General features: G+C 42.6%; 3 protein-coding genes across 4 annotated transcripts in view; all 3 read left to right on the forward strand.

Annotated features, from left to right (window-relative positions):
• The window catches only part of RAPGEFL1 (Rap guanine nucleotide exchange factor like 1), a 73,669-nt gene extending 68,439 nt beyond the window's left edge, over positions 1 to 5,230 (forward strand). The window contains exon 16 of the mRNA XM_042473630.1: positions 1,192 to 5,230. Coding sequence (XP_042329564.1) covers positions 1,192 to 1,316 — 125 coding nt within the window. The 3' untranslated portion in view covers positions 1,317 to 5,230. The remainder of the gene's footprint in view (positions 1 to 1,191) is intronic.
• Positions 1 to 17,301, forward strand: part of RARA (retinoic acid receptor alpha) — a 938,446-nt gene that overhangs the window by 623,751 nt on the left and 297,394 nt on the right. The gene's annotated exons all lie outside the window — the stretch shown is intronic.
• WIPF2 (WAS/WASL interacting protein family member 2) overlaps positions 7,763 to 17,301 on the forward strand; it is a 30,048-nt gene continuing 20,509 nt past the window's right edge. Inside the window, exon 1 of one of the 2 annotated variants that reach the window (XM_042476522.1) lies at positions 7,763 to 7,870. The gene's annotated coding sequence lies outside the window, so the exon portion shown is untranslated. The remainder of the gene's footprint in view (positions 7,871 to 17,301) is intronic. The other variant, XM_042476523.1, reaches the window with a different exon arrangement.

Here is a 17,301-nt window from a genome sequence, read left to right on the forward strand (position 1 = left end):
CCTAAAAAGAACCCACTCCCCGGCGGGTTCTTTTTAGGCCATGTGCGGGGTGCCATTGGCATGCTCACATGCGATGATGACGTTCGTGCGGCACGGCACTGTTTGGACGCTGCACAGTGCAGACATCATCATGGCACACCATGTATGGAAAGGCGCACACCATGATGACAGCCAGAGTGCGCGGTAGGGTTGCTGAGCGTGTAAAAGCTCAGCCCCTGCACACCCCTAGTTCAGGCCCAGACCGGCACAAAGCAACCATCTGTACAGGCCCTGAGATTTTAGATCAGCTACTTACCATATATACTTGACTATAAATTGAGAAAATTAAGTCTAAAAATTAAAAACCTGGGTTGACTTATCCATGGGTCAGTGCTGGAATAGGCTTGGGGGAGAAGGAAGGAGGGTTATGGAAAAGGCTCTAAAGTAGACCTGCACTACTTGGCAGTAGGTAGGACCAAAATGAAAATAGGCTAAACTTCTTTGTGCTGTAGATAGGTTTTAATTAAATATTAAATCCTCCTCCTCTGCCTAGCCCTGTCTCCAGGAGAAAGCTAAATGGCAGAGGAGCCTTGCCTGTTCTTCTCCTCCACCTGCACTTCTCGGGAGAGGAGTGATAGAGGAGCCTTGAGGGGTGAGCTTTTGCCTCATTTTGTATTCTGCCACCTGTCTTTCTCAGGGGAAAGCTGGACAGAGGAGGAGCCTTGCAGGGTGAGTGTTTGCTCATCCTTCTCCTCCACCTGGCCTTTTCCTCAGTAGAAAGCTGAGCAGCAGATGAGCCTTGCAGGGCGAGCATTCACCCTACCTCCTTCTCCTTTGCATGGCCCTCTCCTCAGGAGCAGGCTGCAGTGGAGGAGGCTTGAAGTCCTTCCACATCTTTGTGGGCCACCCAAAATCCTTTGGTGGGCCACGTGCAACCCCCAGGCCATATGTTGCGCAGGCCTTCCCTAGATCCTGCCTCTGTGCGGCTCACACTGGGAAGAGTTTGGGAGTAGTAGTTGATAGACATCTGGAGGGCCACATGTTCACCACTCCCTGCTTTAAAGAATCTATTCAGAACATAGATATTTAATTACAGTTTGGAATTGTGCTGCATGCTCTTCAAGAAGCAAATGTGGTGTGTGTGAGTGCATGTGCAGTGGAAGCACATTTTTATGTCTCTGATGCCCACCCTTCTCTTTTTCCCCCCTGTAGGCCTGGAAATGGAATCATCTCCCCAGCAGTTGCAGACTAAAGCTTATGTCCGGCAGTTTCAAGTTATTGACAATCAAAACCTGCTCTTTGAGCTCTCACACAAACTGGAGTCGAACAGCCAATGAAGCCACAGCCCATGGATAGGCATTGCCAACAAAGAATGTTTACTCCGTGAGATACTCAAGCACTTTTTGGATGTACAGGGGTTCCGCCTAGGGTTTGCTCAGGTTGGAGAGAACATCGTGGAGTCACCATACGGCAGGGATGCTCAACCTTGATTAGGGGTGAGCCCAAACATTTTGGTATCGGGGCACAAAATCGAAATGGCATGTTGCCTTCCTGTTAATTAACATGGCAAGGTACAATCTGCTGGGATGTTCTTGTGCCAATGCTTGCACAAGCCATTTTGATGCCATAGATGAAAAATCCAAATAGCACCTACCCCAGTCTCATTGCTGCCATTTTAACTATGCCCTAAATCTGTAGCCTTTTCTTAATGAGAGAGAGCTAGCCCTACCTTTTCTGCAACACTTATGGAGATGAATGAAAGCTGCAGCACCATACATTTAGGTGGGACTTATGCCGAAGAACTAGCCAATGGATTGCAGTTTACTAATCACTCTTCCACGTCACATAGCATTCAGACCTGAGGCAGACTCCTCACCTTGCCTCATGGTAGAACTGCTTGTGACTTTCCTTTCACAGAGTAGCTAGGACTGAAAGAAATCCAGCTGCAAGATGTAGAGCAATATTTTGTGGAGGCGGTCAAGCCAAAACTGGAATCCTTGACTTGCTTGTAGGGCAGCTTGTGCCAGAGATCAGTGCTCTGTTCAGTCAATATTTCTCTCTGACGTAAGCATAACAGAACATAGCTGGGTTCCTCTTAATGACTTACATGCATGGAAGTCCTATTTTAGACATGCAATAGAGGGCTGTTCCATTGCATGTGCACTCCATCCCAAAACTCCCATGCTCAGCAATTATCAAGCTCTGGAAAAGGCTGCTGTGTGTTTTGGGGGAACAATTCAGACCATAAAGATCCAGCTGATCTGAGCTCCTGGAGGAAGGAAAAGGTGGCGTGCTCCACTTGAGAGTGAACCTTCATGCTACACATACACCCCACTGAGATTAGCTGCTTCTCTGTCTTAATCACCTTTCCCCACCAGTAAACAATAGCAGCAAGGGCCACTCCCAGGGTTTGACCAATGCTGAGCAATGGGCAGACACTGAACTGTGTGTGTGGAGCTGGCCCATGTTCCTGAAAATCACAAATGTTTGAGTCAGTTAAATAAGCTTCCAATGAATTGAATACAGTACAACCACAAGAGATGCCATGTGCAGAAATATCCAGAAGTATTCATTTTCTGTCTTGCAGCCTTGTTCTTATTTTTACAATGTTAGTGTAAATTTATATTTCCATTTTAAGCTGGATGTGAAAACTTTTTTAAAAATCATGATGATGAAAGATTACCAGGAGACTCTCAATAGTGTCTTCTCAGGGTACAGTCACAGACTGTGAATAATCATTCTAATTCAGGTAACTGAGATAGGAAAATGCGTTTGCCTTTTGTGCTGAAATCCTGCTTTGACTTGCAGGAACTGATAGGACAGCATTCAGTAATCCTTATTCTGTGGGATTTTCAGAAGTGAAATTTTAAACTTAAAAGGAACATCAAAATTATGTTTGTTGAAGTTCTTAAGTACAGTATACTCAACTTTCTCCAGGCAACAATTCCCAAGCAACAGGATTTGTTAAGGAAAGCAATGACAGTTGAAATGATATGAATTATATATATAAAAGATAAGTTTAGGCCTCATTCCCACTACGTTTTAAACCAGTTTGCAAATCGGTTTGAGGTGGTTTAAATGACCCTGGTTTGCACTTGAAGTGAATTGCTGAAGCAAGGAGGCCATGTGCTAGACCCATTTAACCCATGTCCTTTTGACGCTGATTTTTTCCTGCCTCTTTTTGGATGAATTGATTCCATGCAAGTGTGAACCATATGCGGATCGGAATCAGTTTTAAGAGTCGATTTGAAGAATCAAATTCATGAATCAATCAGTTTCAGTGTGAACGAGATGCAGGTCGGAATTGATTTATTATGATGTGATAAGGGGTTGCTGGGTGGGGAAGTGGAAGTTAACAACCTGTGTCTGCTCATCCTTTGACCCTCATACGGAATTACGTAAATGCGATTGCAGTGATGGACAGAGAGAGAAAAATGCCACTGAAAACGTTTCAAATTGAATTCATTCATTTGCCAATGTGAACTACAAATGGGTTATTTTGAGATTCTCTGGCAGGAAACAATTTAAATTGAATCAATTCATTTGTCAATGTGAACCACAAGTGGGTTATTTTATTTTACATTACAGCAAGAAAATGCAGTCGGTGCAAATATAGTGTGAACCACACTCTGCTGCCAAACCGATCCATTGATTCAGATCGCAAAGCAATTTATTTGTAAGTGGGAATGAGGCCTTAGAGATTAATGTCGTCTCTGGTTCTGGCTCCTATCTAGATGTGTTGTAGATGCTGGATACATTCATACTTTCAAATGCTTTGGAAGGGACAGGGAGATGAAGCTAATTCTCCCTTCTGTTGGACTGATCTCTGGATAAATGTCACTCTTGAGTTCTGGAGTGTCTGCTCTAGCAACTTTGAAGAGCCCTGGAGGGAGAGAGCAAGGAATCTGCCATATTCTAGGACCAGGCTCAGGTGGGGAAATTTTCCTTCTCCATTGTATCCTGGGAGCATTCAGAAGAACAATAGATGCATTTAATTATACCTTGCAATCAAAACAGTGTTAAGGGTTATACAGTGATAAAACCGTTTTTTGTTCTTATTCCTCCAAAGTGCCTTTAAAGCAGAGGATGGAAGCTGCCCCATGGTATCCTTACTTCCTGTGCAGGTAGACTTTAAACAAAGAGAGATTATAATAATACCAACAGAAACTTTCAAAGGCCTGAATGCTGCATAAATGCTGCATTTTGGGGAGCTGTTGCAACAGTGGAAGGAAAGATTAATATACTGTTATCAGGATTCACATAGACTGGGGCTGAATCTTCACGGTAGAAATAGGATGTCCTTCAGCCTACCCATCAAATTGTATAAAGAAACATTTGATTTAATGTGTATTAAGAGGTTCTTAACCTCTGCTGCAGTTGATCTTGAGAACACTCCCTCAAAATCTCCACACTGGCAATAGTGAGATATTAATCAGAGATATGATTTGTTCCAGATTAATTACACTGAAATAAAATGACAAGATTTTGTGGAGCCTCCACTGCCATCTCCAGTACATTTTAACCAACTTTCTACAGGACAGAGTGCCAAAAAATTCTTACCAGTTCTTTCCACATATCAATAATAGGAAATCTACTTTTTTTGTTATAACCGGAGAGCTCTAACAAGTATTATAGCAGCCTTTCTGAACCTGGTGCTCTCCAGATGTATTGGATCACAGTGTCCATAATCTCATAACCACCTATGAGTTTATGGGAGCTGTAGATCTACATCTAAGAGCACTTTAAAGGGACTAAGGTTGTCAATATAATGAGACATAAGAACTCCTGCATCACGCTTCAGGGCTCAGGCCCAGCAGGAGGAATCTGTTTTTAGTGCCATGACTCAATCCTGAAAATGTGAACTAACAATGAGTGCCTCTGAGCATGTCCGGAGTGCATTTCCCATACTACTGAATAACCATAGACCACTTCACACAGGATGTTCAGGTTAGAGGGGAAGCACTTTTCTTTTTGGAAATGTTTTCCCAGTCTTGTTTCTAACAGCTTTAATATGCGATCGGATTTTTAATATCAAAGAACAAGATACTGGAAATAACTCTCTGGCATTTTAAAAGACTTATTTTGTGTTTTGCTGACCTTTCTTTTTGATAAAGAATTGTTTTTTGTGTGTGTGTGTGTGTGCGTGTGTGAAGGAGTGGGTTTGCCTTTATGGGATTTCTGTTCAGGGACTTTTCGTTTCAGGGCCTCTCGCTTGTGTCTATATTTCTTTTTTCTCTCTCCTGGAGAGAGAGGGTTTCAGGTCCTAATGCGAGGATGTGTACTGTATATGAATATGTATATATATATTTTTAACAAGACATTCTTGAATTGTACATTTATTTTTTAAGGAAAGAGCCTTGTATCATATTGGACTATTGTACAGCAAATTTTCTACCGTTGGAATGAGGGACTGCTTGCCTAGACATATATAGCCCAATAAGCTTCCGCCAGGTGGAATGTAAGGTGTGTTGTGTCGTTCCAGGGGAGCTCCGTTTATTTTTGGTCTGGCTGTTGTAATTATTATTATTAATAATAATTATTGTTATTGTTTTGCTACAGAAGCACTTGGGTGAAAAGCCAAATGGTGAAAATAAAATATTGTGAAAATTAAAATTGGTTATTGGCTCTTGATTGTATAGATCATTTCCCCCTCACAAATCTTACTATACATAGACTTCTCAGGAGATTAAACACACACACACACACTTACGCTTCAAAAGATGCAACAACAGAAACATCTCTACTTCCAGCCTTAAGGCTACAAAATTCTCATGAACTTTTGGTATCAGGAGCACAGTTCTTATCTTGAGCAAAATTATGGTTATGCTTCACTCTTAAACTCAAAAGAGATCTATGCAGACACAAACTGACTGAGATCCTATATTGCTTCAGCATGACGTAAATATCTGCTGGCAAAGTTATGTAATGCAGCCCTTGTATTGAATGCCAGCATAATGCAATGTATCTTGATCAGTGGTCAAAACAAATGGTTGAAAATCCATTGTGCAATTACAATGTGAAATGTTCAAAAGGTAATGCATTTTTCCACACTACCCTATGTATTTCAATGCACTACCGCATGCCCAATGGCCACATCTGCTTACGCTGCTGTCAGCTAAATACAGTACAGTGGTACCCCGGGATACGAATGCGCCGCCTTACGAAATTTCCGGGTTACGAAAAAAATCCATTGAAAAAAACTGTTCCGGGTTACGAAGGTTTTTTCGGGTTACGAAAAATTTTTTGGTGCTTTTCGGCGCTATTTCACACGAAATCGCGGCTTTTCCCCATTAGCGCCTATGGCTTTTTCGGCTTACGAAGTATTCCGGGTTACGAAAGCGGCGGCGGAACGAATTAATTTCGTAACCCGGGGTACCACTGTATAACAATTGTTCATTGTCCAAAAAAGCACTCCATATGCATAGGACAGCTTACATCTGTGTATGTCACTAACAGGATGCCAGACACTGTGCATGCATGTATAAATGTGCACATGTGGGCATGCAGAGGAATGGATACAGAAATAGTTGTGTGTGGAACAGAGTAGTCGATTAAATTATAATGAATTACAGTTCTATAGTTTTTTGTGGGTTTTTCGGGGTACGTGGCCATGTTCTAGAAGAGTTTGCTTCTGACGTTTCACCAGCATCTGTGGATGGCATCTTCAGAGTGGGGTATGTATGTATGTATAGATATTTATACTGTGTGACCCTGGGTTGGGAAGAGTGATTTCCCTGTTAATCTGTGTATTGTGCTGTTGTTGAATACAAGGCCTCTGGGTGGGAGGATATGCAAAAAGGAAGGATATGCAAAGAGGACTTGTGTCTGTTTAATTAGAGAGCCATTGTTACTGGGAAACCCTGATCCTGGGTGGTTTTCATTTGCATTTGCTGGCTCTTGATTTTAGTGTTTTTCAGGAACCGGTAGCCAAACGACCAGTTAGAGAGGATCTTCATCTTCTCCAAAGATGCCACTCACAGATGCTGGCCAAACGTCAAGAATAAACTCTTTCAGAACATGGCCACATAGTCTGAAAAACCCACATTTTTTGGGTAGTTCTGCTTCCAGAAAACTGCACCAAACGCATCTGAGGAAGTAGACTGAAGCCTATGAAAGCTCATGCTTTCAACTTTTTTCTTGAGCCTCAAAGGCGCTACAAGATCTCTCTGCATACAATATTCCTCAAATGCATCTGAGGAAGTAGACTAGGAAAGCTCATGCTGCCAATTACTTTCTTTCAGTTAAGTCTCAAAAGTGCTCCAAGAAGATCTTTCTCTACATCATTTATGATTTCTTGAAGGGGAAGAGCAGCAACTATGGAAGTGACTCAGTAATGGACTTCTTAGTCCCTGCTGGTTTATGGTTAAAATTCTGGGTATAACATCATAACACTCAAAATGGAGGACATTTGGGATTTTATCCCTGGACAGGAGCTTGAAATGTAGTAGGGAAAAAGGAGGACTCTCAGTTCAGGTCAGCCTGGTCTCACTCTCTACTTAAACTGCGCCCTTCCCAACATGGCCGAGTTTCCTAGTACTACACAACACTTCCGTCTCCCTTTTGACCTTCCTATCATGGCGGCCACTTCCGATCTTCGCTTCCCTCAAGCACAGACGCGGAAAGAGGCAGGGCCGTGTCGCGCATGCGCGAGGGAAGAGGGAGAGTGTACACCATCCGCCATTCCCGTTTCCCTTTTGACCTTCCTATCATGGCGTCCACTTCCGGTCTTCGCCTTCCTGAAGCCCAGACGCGGAAAGAGGCAGGGCCGTGTCGCGCATGCGCAGTGGCAGGGAAGGGGGAGTGTACCCATCCGCCATTTTGTTGTGTCCGCCGGGCGGGCGCTGGGCTGTTTCCGGGTTGGAGGGGCTCGAGAAGAAGGAGGCTGCTGTGGGTAAGGCAGCGAGGCCCTGGAATGCTTGGGGCGCCTCTGGGGAGGGCCTAGGCTCTGGAGGGCAGAGTCTCTCGGGAAGCGTTGCATTTGCCCTGGGTTCCTGGGGAGGTTCATAGAAATGGCTGGGGAAGAGGGTCAAGGGAAAAGGGGGTCCGCACTGCTGAAATAATCCGCCTTGATATCGCTTTAACTGGCTTTAGCTCCGTGCTGTGGAATTCTGGGAGTCGTAGTTCGTTGTGGCACCTGGGAGACTCACTAGATAGATAGGAAGAGGTTTTCTTGGGGTGGAGGAGTTCATTAAATGTAGGTGTTTGGTTATAAAATGGGTGTCCACTACGAAGTTGGTCCTCCAAATGTTTTGGACTTCAGTTCCCAGAAGCCCCCAGCCAATTTGGCCAGCTGCCAGGAATTCTGGGAGCTGAAGTCCAAAACATTAGAAACACCAGCGCTTGGGAATCTTTGGTTTAAGGCAGTGGTTCCCAAACGTGTGTTTCCCAGATATAATACGTATTATGCTATTTGTTGTATTGTAATTATATGGATTCGTTTCAAGGAAGGGGGATAATGGGATTTAGTTTATTGTGTGTTTTTATTGAAGTAAGCTGTCTTGATCTTATTGAAGAGGCGAGATAGAAATAAATATTATTATTGTTGTTGTTGTTGTTGTTGTTATTTTGGACTTCAACACCCAGAAGCTTCAGGCAGCTTGGCCAGCGGTCAGAAATTCTGGGAGCTGAAGTCCAAAACATTAGGATGTCCAAAGTTTGGGAATCACTGGCTTTAGGCATTGGTTCCCAAACTTTGGCCTTCCAGATATTATAATATCATGTTTGTTGCATTGTAAATGGGTTTTAAGGAAGGAGGGGGGATCATGGGATTTATTTTATCATCTTGTATGTTTGTATTGATGTAAGATGCCTTGATCTTATTGAAGAAGCGGGATAGACATAAATTTCATTATTATTATTATTATTATTATTATCAGCATCATCATAGGATCATAGAGTTGGAAGAGACCACAAGGGCCATCCAGTCCAACTCTCTGCCATGCAGGAACTTTCAATCAAAGCATACCTGACAGATGGCCATCCAGCCTCTGTTTAAATAATAATAATAATTATTATTATTATTATTATTATTATTATTATTATTATTTTAGATTTCAGCTCCCACAAGTCCCAGCCAACTTGGTCAACTGTCAGGAATTCTGGGAGTTGAAGTCCAAATCATCTGGAGGACCAAAATTTGGGAACCACTGACTGTCCAAAAGCAAAGTTTGGGAATCACTGGTTTAGGGTCTGGGATAAGAGATTGCTGACTTCCTTTTTCTTTCCTTACTCTGTCCCTTTAGGTTGATGCTGTTTCTCTCTCTTTTTCTTTAAACTCTTTGGTTAGTAAAGCAGAGGTTTCATAGCCTGGGTAGCAAAGTAGTAGTTGTTGTTAACTCCTCTTGATTCAGCCGGGGTTACCAGACACCTTCCATTTCCATTTTCTACATTTCAACCTTCTGTCCAGGAGGAAATTCAAATTTTGCTCCATGTTGAGTATGACTAAGAAGCATGGAATTTACTTTTATGTTACTGCTTTTAGCTTTCAATTTGTAACATCTTGCATTTTTCTTGAATGTCCTACATTTTGCAGTGCCTTGTCAGCCTTTGTGGTTATGACATCTGGTCGCCATGCGCATGAGACATCTCCAAGACCCTCTGCTCTATTTAGGTCCTGTAAACTCAGGCTCACAATCTTCCTGACTGATTCCATCCATCAGGTGTGCGGCCTTCCTCTCTTTTTCCTTCCCTCCACCTTTCCTAGCATTATTGTCTCATAAGGTGCACCAAGTACAACAACCTCAGTTTGATCATCTTTGCTTCCATAGGGAGTTCTGGCTTGATCTGTTCTAGGACCCATTTGTCGGTCCTTTTGGCTATCCATGGCATCCTCCGCACTCTTCTCCACCACCACATCTCAAATGGATCTATTTTCTTTCTGTCTGCTTTCTTCAGTGTCCACCTCTCACATCCATACACAGTGCTGGAGAATATAATGGCTTGGACGATTCTAACTTTCATGCTCAGTTGTATATCTTTATACTTTAGGATCTTGTCTAGTTCTTTCAGGGCTGCCCGTCCCATTCCTAGTCTTATTTCTCGACTGTACTTTCTGTTCTGACCAGTGTTTGATCCATTGTATGTGAACTCTTCTGAATGAAGGAGGTTAAGCCTTGTTAGTCTGGAATATCAGTATGCGAAGGGATCTTGTAGCACTTTTGAGACTGACTGGGAGAAAGACACATACCAAAGTTAAAGTATATAAGCTTTTATTGAAGTGGTGGATCAAGACATTTCAGGTTTTAGCTCACCCAGTTAAAGACTACTGATGCTGAAAGGTGACTTTTCAAGGAAGAGAAGTATTGTGACACCACAAGTTTTATGTGTGGTTGAGCTGAAGATTTGGAAGTGAAGGACTGGAACAGATTGGCGTGTTTCAATGTGTGATGGGTGGTTCATTAAAGATAAGTTGAGGTGAGTAAGGATGATAAGCTGTAAAGTGGAAGAAAGTTCTTGTGGGCTGTGAATCAAGGGAAGTATTCATGCAGAGGACTTGTTTTTGTTTTGAAAGGGTGGCTGAGGGTTGTCTCTTGAGATGAGTAAATGATGGCAACAGGAAACTACTCTTTTATTAAGCTCAGATGCTTGGAGAGCAAAGCATGTGACTTGGAACAGTATGGGTTTCTTTGGGGTGTCATCCTTAATCTGTCACTTGTAAACTTCAAATTAGATGCTGAATACTGAGGAGTGAAGAAACAGATGTGTCTTGTGTGTTCACATGTGCATGGAATATTACATAGATAAAGCAAGCAGGTGATAATTATGTTTGCAGCCATCTGATGTAAATTTCTTTGCTTTTTTCACAACTGGGGTCCTTCCTCATGTCTTTTACATTGGTCTTCTCAGTTCTGTAAAAATGGCCTTGAGACATATATTAGGTGTGGCCCCTTTTTTGTTCATTCCTGAAAGGTAGGTGTGGTCAATCCAGGTTTAACATTAGGCTCATTAAGGAACTGGATACACACTCCTCCGTAGTGGAGGTTAAAGTGCCTTCCTTACCTGCTTGTCTTAAAATGTAATCAGTGCTTGTCTGACTGTGGTGTTTGTTCACTCAATTTGTAGTTCCTAAACCTGAACATGCTTGTGAATGGAGGGTGGGAACTGACTTGTCAAGCAGAAGTAATCTGTAGTTAAGTAAAATGGGAGAGGTATCAAGGTAGTTTGTTAATCTGTTTCAAGGGTGGGAAACATGTTGGTGGACTGAAATACTCAGAAGCTGAAGCCAGCATAGCATGTGTTAAAGAATGCTGGGAGTTTTAGTCTAGCAACATGTTGGGGACAACCCTGATTTATTTTCTCAGTGAACAGAATTAGTTGGTTATTCACTAATAACCGTTTTCATAAAACTTGCTCTTTCCTTCCCACCTTCCCTGCATTGAGAATTCTTGTGTTATGGGAATCATATTCCATTTGGGATCAAATGGACTGTTTGAATACTGATGAAGTTTAATCTGTGTTCAGTCCAGCTTCAAATATGTTGGGAAGTGTTGGACAAAATACATTTTCTTAAAATCTTATATTTGAAAAAAAAGTTGGATATGGCTTGGGAGAGACCGCCTAAAAAGCCACAGCTGCCAGACCATGCAGCTTTCCTCAGGAGGAGAAATAACCCAGGAAAAGCGGGTTCTTTTTCCAATGCAAGGTGGACATAACAAGTGCACCAGTGGCGCACTCATTACATAAGCAATGCATGGCCTTTTACCTTTTTACTTTTAATTTGCAGTGTATTTTGCAGTCTTGTCTGCTTTTTCATGCCTGTGATAGTTGACTGTCATTCCAAAACAACGTACAGCCTGTAGAGAGTGTGGAATCTTCTTCTATGCAGAGATGGCCATCTCAGCCATGAATTTAGGTACAGGGTAACCTGTTATGTTAAGAAGGTCCTACTTAGCAATCTAATTGGGTCCCCAGTTTAAACATCCTGTTCAAAGCATTGCTTTTTCTTGATTTGACCTGAGCCATTCATGGCCTTGCTGCTGTTCCAGGACAGTACACGTTATTTTACTACAATCCATTTCTAAGCTGTCTGACACACTGGATGCTCCCTCTGTCTGCAGTTGCCCACTCGTCTTTTCTCTGATGTACCACCACCTTATATCCGCTGGCAGTGGGGGAACAACTGTGTGCTTCAAGATACTTTTGGACTGCAAGTTCCATAATCTTTCATCAGTTATTATATGGGTGAAGGTTGATGAAACTTGTTGACCAAAACCATGTTGAGGGCCATTGTTACTCACTCCTGATCTGATACATAGAGAGGAATGCTCATTTAGATGTCAAGCTCGTGGTGGTACTTCATTGGATGGGTTCTTACCACTGAAATCAGAATACCAGTGGATAAGCAATTCATTGCCATGGGAAAGACCTATGTGCTTGGCCCTAGCTCTGCTGGCTAAAGTACAGTATTTCAATTATCTATTCCATATGGGAACAATTTACAGGTGACAGTTTTGAAGGGTCAAACTAGCATAGTGTAATGGTTTTAGTGTTGGATTAGGACGCTGGAAGACCAGAGTTTGAATCACCACTGAACCATAGAAACCTATAGGGTGACCTTGGGCAAGTCACACTCTCACCCTCAGAGGAAGGCAAGGGCAAATCCCCTCTGGACAAATCTTGTCAAGAAAATCCTGCGATAGGTTCACCTTAGGGTTGCTATAAATCAGAAATGACTTGAAGATATACGACGTCTATTACACAACACTTTCTTCAAACCCGTATATCATATAAAACAACAAAATGTATAAAGTGTGCATCTACAGCAGAATGGTAACGTCTGTATGCTTCAGTAGGTATGCTGGTTTTTCATGGAGTGTCCAAGAAGATACTGAACCAGTCATTGTGACTTCACTTGCCTATGTTTGCTTGACTCTTCCATCTTTTCATTTTGTACAGTGTTACTTTAGAAAACTGTGTGAAGCCAACAGAACAGTATGCTTGCTAAACCAGTGATGCTGGAGCATAGTTCATCCAATATAATAGACTATGACTTGGAAAAATTCTTTTCTTTGAAATGCTGGAAGATGCTAAATTATATATAATCTTCTGATAGATTATTGCAGTAAATAAGAGACAGAAAACCAGTCCAAAGTAAAAATGTTCTGGAATATTCCTTAAAAGTGTTCCTGCACCAGTTCTGGTTTATATCAGGGGAACGAGGCTACCCAACTTGGAAATAAGGCTCTACAGCTTGGAATCTACATGTCCTACGAGCCTTTCTGCCTTTTATTTGATCAGTAACTTGGCTTGAGCATGCCACCCTTCCTGTTCCTTGATTTCTCATGTATAAAATGGAAGCAAGCAATCTCTTTGGTGGTGGTATTGTGGGGGCGAAGAAGGATTGAAGAAAACCATTCAAACGTTAAACCGATATGGATATTTCCCAAATACAGTGGCTGTTTCATTATCCCATATTGAACAGCAAGTAATGTGATTTAATCCAGTTGTCTCTATTAGAAGTTCAAAGATGCTTAAGTGCTTTAAACGTCATAATGTTCACAACTGTCTTGAAAGGCAGATTGTTAACTAGCCTTGCTGTTGGTCAGTTCCTGTGGCAAATAACTATGTACAGTATATGTCATCTGGAAACAAAACAATTTCTTCTAGGTTTGCCACTTAACAGATAGTCAGATATCTTTCTGCCCTCTTCCCTGATCAAGCTCCTTAATAAATTATAGTACCCAGATTGTGTGTGAAGCAGTACTGTGTGTGGAGGGCTGAAAGTGATAATTAAAATGTGATACAGCACAACATTTGTACAGCAGTGACCCTATATTAAGCTCTCGCTCTTGACCAGCAGTTTGATAGTCCACCATAATAAGTTGCATTTTAGATTTAGGACTTCTCATCTCAACTGTTACAACATTTTTGCCACATTCTTGGGAGCCAGTACAGTGTGTTTCTTGGATGTGTTTTCTGGAAGCTTTTTTGTTTGCATAAAGATGCTGTTGTGTGGGGAAGAATTATACTAGTTGCTATCCAGGTGACCATCTTATAAAATAATTGGAAGTTAGAAAATGTATGTCTCTTGAGCTAGATGAAGCTTAGGTTGATAATAGTGATGGTGAAAATCCTGGAGGAACCTAACTTTGCATACATAGTGTGATGACTTATGTGCCCATGGCCATACTGTGAGTAAAATTTAATCTGTGAACGAGACATAGTTGTGTGTGGGAATGATATTTCAATGATAGCAATGGTAGTTGCTCTTTCTGGATCAATATTCATGATTTTTTTGTAATCCATTTTTTTGTAATTCCTATATGTTAGTATAGTAAAGATGCAGTATACCTAGTGGCCAATATATTATCTAGTAGAGTCCTTTAATTTTACCTTTGGTTACAGAGCTTGTTTATGATGTAACAGGGTATCCTGTGATCATTACAATGTAATATGCATGCATGTATTTTTAGTAGCAGACAAAAGGTGCCGGAAAGGCAAACTTGTGGAGTTCTGTGGAGAGCACAACTGTGCTCTCAAGTGTGTAAGTAAACATAATCCCCAAGAAGTAGTGTATGTTCTCTGATATTATTAAATGGAAACTATTTAGTATTGTAGTTGATTTTTTAAATTTCATTAATATAGTCAGTCTTGTTCAATCTGTTGCTCCTCCTTCATCTGCTTGTTTAAAGTAATATTTGGATTATTTGTGGCAGGTATGGTGACCCTAGTGGAAAAAAACTAAGGCGGGTTATAGACCGCCCGTTTGAGGCGGGCTGCACCCGCCCCTTTCCCCAGTGTATCGGGGCCTCAGCTGTCAGACAGGCAGCCGCTGAGGCCCCGATCCGCCGCTTTTCAGGCTGCAGGGAAGCGGCAAAAGGCCGCTTCCCCGCAGCCTAGTAAGGGGTGTCCTTGGGGGCATTCAAGCCCCAAGGACAACCTGCGGCGGCGGCGGGGAGGAGAAAGGGGCCCCTTGGCCCCTTTCTCCTTTGTATCGCTGGGCGCAGCCGTGTAAAGGCTGCGCCCAGTGACACAAACCAGGAAGGAGCTCCAAAACAGAGCTCCTTCCTGCTCCACGCAAAGGGCGCACTAAGCGCCCTGGCACGGAGCGACGACGTCACATCCGCGCCGCCCCGTATAGAGGCAGCGCGGTCGTGATGTCGTCATGGCGGCCCCCATGTAGATGGGGCGCCGCCATCTTGTACGGACTCAGTCCGTACTAGGGTTGGGGGGTGCGGAAGCACCGCACCTTCCTAACCCTAGTACGGACTAACTCCGTACTAAAAGGCCCGTTTGTAACAGGCCCTAAGTTTCAAACAATTAGGTTTATGCTGTTTGCAGTTTAGACTTCTCTCTGAGACTGACAGCTGTCAATATAACTGTCCAGTTTGAGGTTTGCTTCCTCTGGAAGAATCTGCAAGGTTTTTGTACAACGTGGACTGATTTGAATATGGTGGTCTGTGATTGTGTGCTTTTGTATTATGAAAAGTCACACATGGTAAAGAGTGCCTCAAGGTCTCAACATACCTCCATTATGTTGTAGGGTTTTGTGGGGCAGAAACAGAGTCACAGGATAGAATAATATTCTCTTCCCTTTTGGGTGGGATGTGTTAGACAGGTTAGACTTATTTTTTCCAGTTTTAATCAGCACTTTAATATTAGTCTCAGTTCTGAGGAATGTGGCACTACATTTTCCCACTTTGTGTGCCTAATAACATCAGAATAAATTGAACAAATTAAGCCAATGAGATACACATGCATTTCACTTACATTCTTTATTTTAAGGTTAGAACTACTGAAGTACAAAGTCATGCTTACTACTGGAAACAAACAAAACAAAATAATGACCATGAAGAATCTATACAAATTCAGCCTAGACAATGAGGAAATCAAAATGGTAAAAGAGTTCCAGTACCTTGAATCAAACATTGATCAGAATGCAGACTGGATTCAAGAGATCAGAGGAAGGCTAGGAATAGGGAGGGCAGCTATGAAAAAACTAGAAAAGATCCTAAAGATATAAAACAGAGCTTGAAAGTTAGAATCTTCCAAGCCATTGTATTTCCCATTACCATGTACAGATACGAGAGTTGGACAATGAAGAAAGTGGATAAGAAGAAAATCAATTCTTTTGAGATGTGGTGCTGGAGAAGAACCCTGAGGATCCCATGGACAGCCAAAAAGACAAACGAATGGGTCCTAGAATGGATCAAGCCTGCAATTTGCCTAGAAGCCAAGATGATTAAGTTGAGGCTGTTGTACCTTGGCCACATGTGAAGGCATGGCTCCTTGGAAAAGACAGTAATGCTAGGAAAGATGGAGGGATGTCGAAATAGAGGAAGACTACATGCTAGATGGATGGAGTCTATTAAAGAGGTCACAGGTATGAATTTGCAGGACCTAAGCAGAGCAGTGGAGAATAGGGGGTCTTGGGGATGTCTCATTCACAGGCTCACCATGAGTCAAGAGTGACTCGAAGGTGGTTAACAACAAAATCTAAATAGTCACAATTGATCATTATTATTTTTTTTTGTTTCTAATTGCATATGGTACAAGGGAAGTTGTTTCTTACTTGAACTTTTTGAGGGTTCTCTTCATGTTTAACAGCAAAACACAGTTCTCTACAAACAGAAAAATGGAACACCCGTGAGTGGTTCTAGCCTAGCTCACTGCCTCCTGTTTTGGTTTTATAGCTACAGGAAACTTTTAACATAGGGAACAATTAAAAATGTAACTTCCTAGAGCAGTGATGGCGAACCTATGGCACACGTGCCAGAGGTGGCACTCAGAGCCCTCTCTGTGGGCACATGTGCCATCACCCCAGCACAGAGTTTGCCAGAGTTTGTTACTAGAAAGCCAGAAGGGCATGGCACTTTGCAATAAATAAGTGGGTTTTGGGTTGCAGTTTGGGCACTTGGGCTCTAAAAGGTTCACTATCACTGTTAGAGTCTGAAGCAATGTACAGTGGGGTCTCCACATACGCGGCCTTTTTATAAGCGGCTTTGAGCGTACGCACTCAAGCCGCAGGGCGCACGTGGGGCGGAAGGGGCGCCGCATCCCATTCAGTTGAATGGGCGCGTGCGCCTGTTGTGCCGCGCGCCCCCGTTGCGCCCCGTGCACCTCCGCGCCGCCGTGCACGAGCCCCATTGTTTACAATGGGGCTTGAGCATAAGCGGAAATCGCCATACGCGGTGGGATCCGGAACGGATCCCACCGCGTATGGCGAGGTTCCACTGTAATACATTTTGATATCCCAATCTGTTGCAATAATAGAGCAGCCTGAAAATAGCTGAAGGGCATGTACTCTCTACCCATGAAAAGTTTAATGTATGTGTTCCTAGATGTGACTCATCCCCTTCCACTTCTTTCAGTGTGCTATGGACC

This window comes from Sceloporus undulatus, chromosome 6 (genome assembly GCF_019175285.1).
Source record: "Sceloporus undulatus isolate JIND9_A2432 ecotype Alabama chromosome 6, SceUnd_v1.1, whole genome shotgun sequence".
NCBI lineage: Eukaryota > Metazoa > Chordata > Lepidosauria > Squamata > Phrynosomatidae > Sceloporus > Sceloporus undulatus.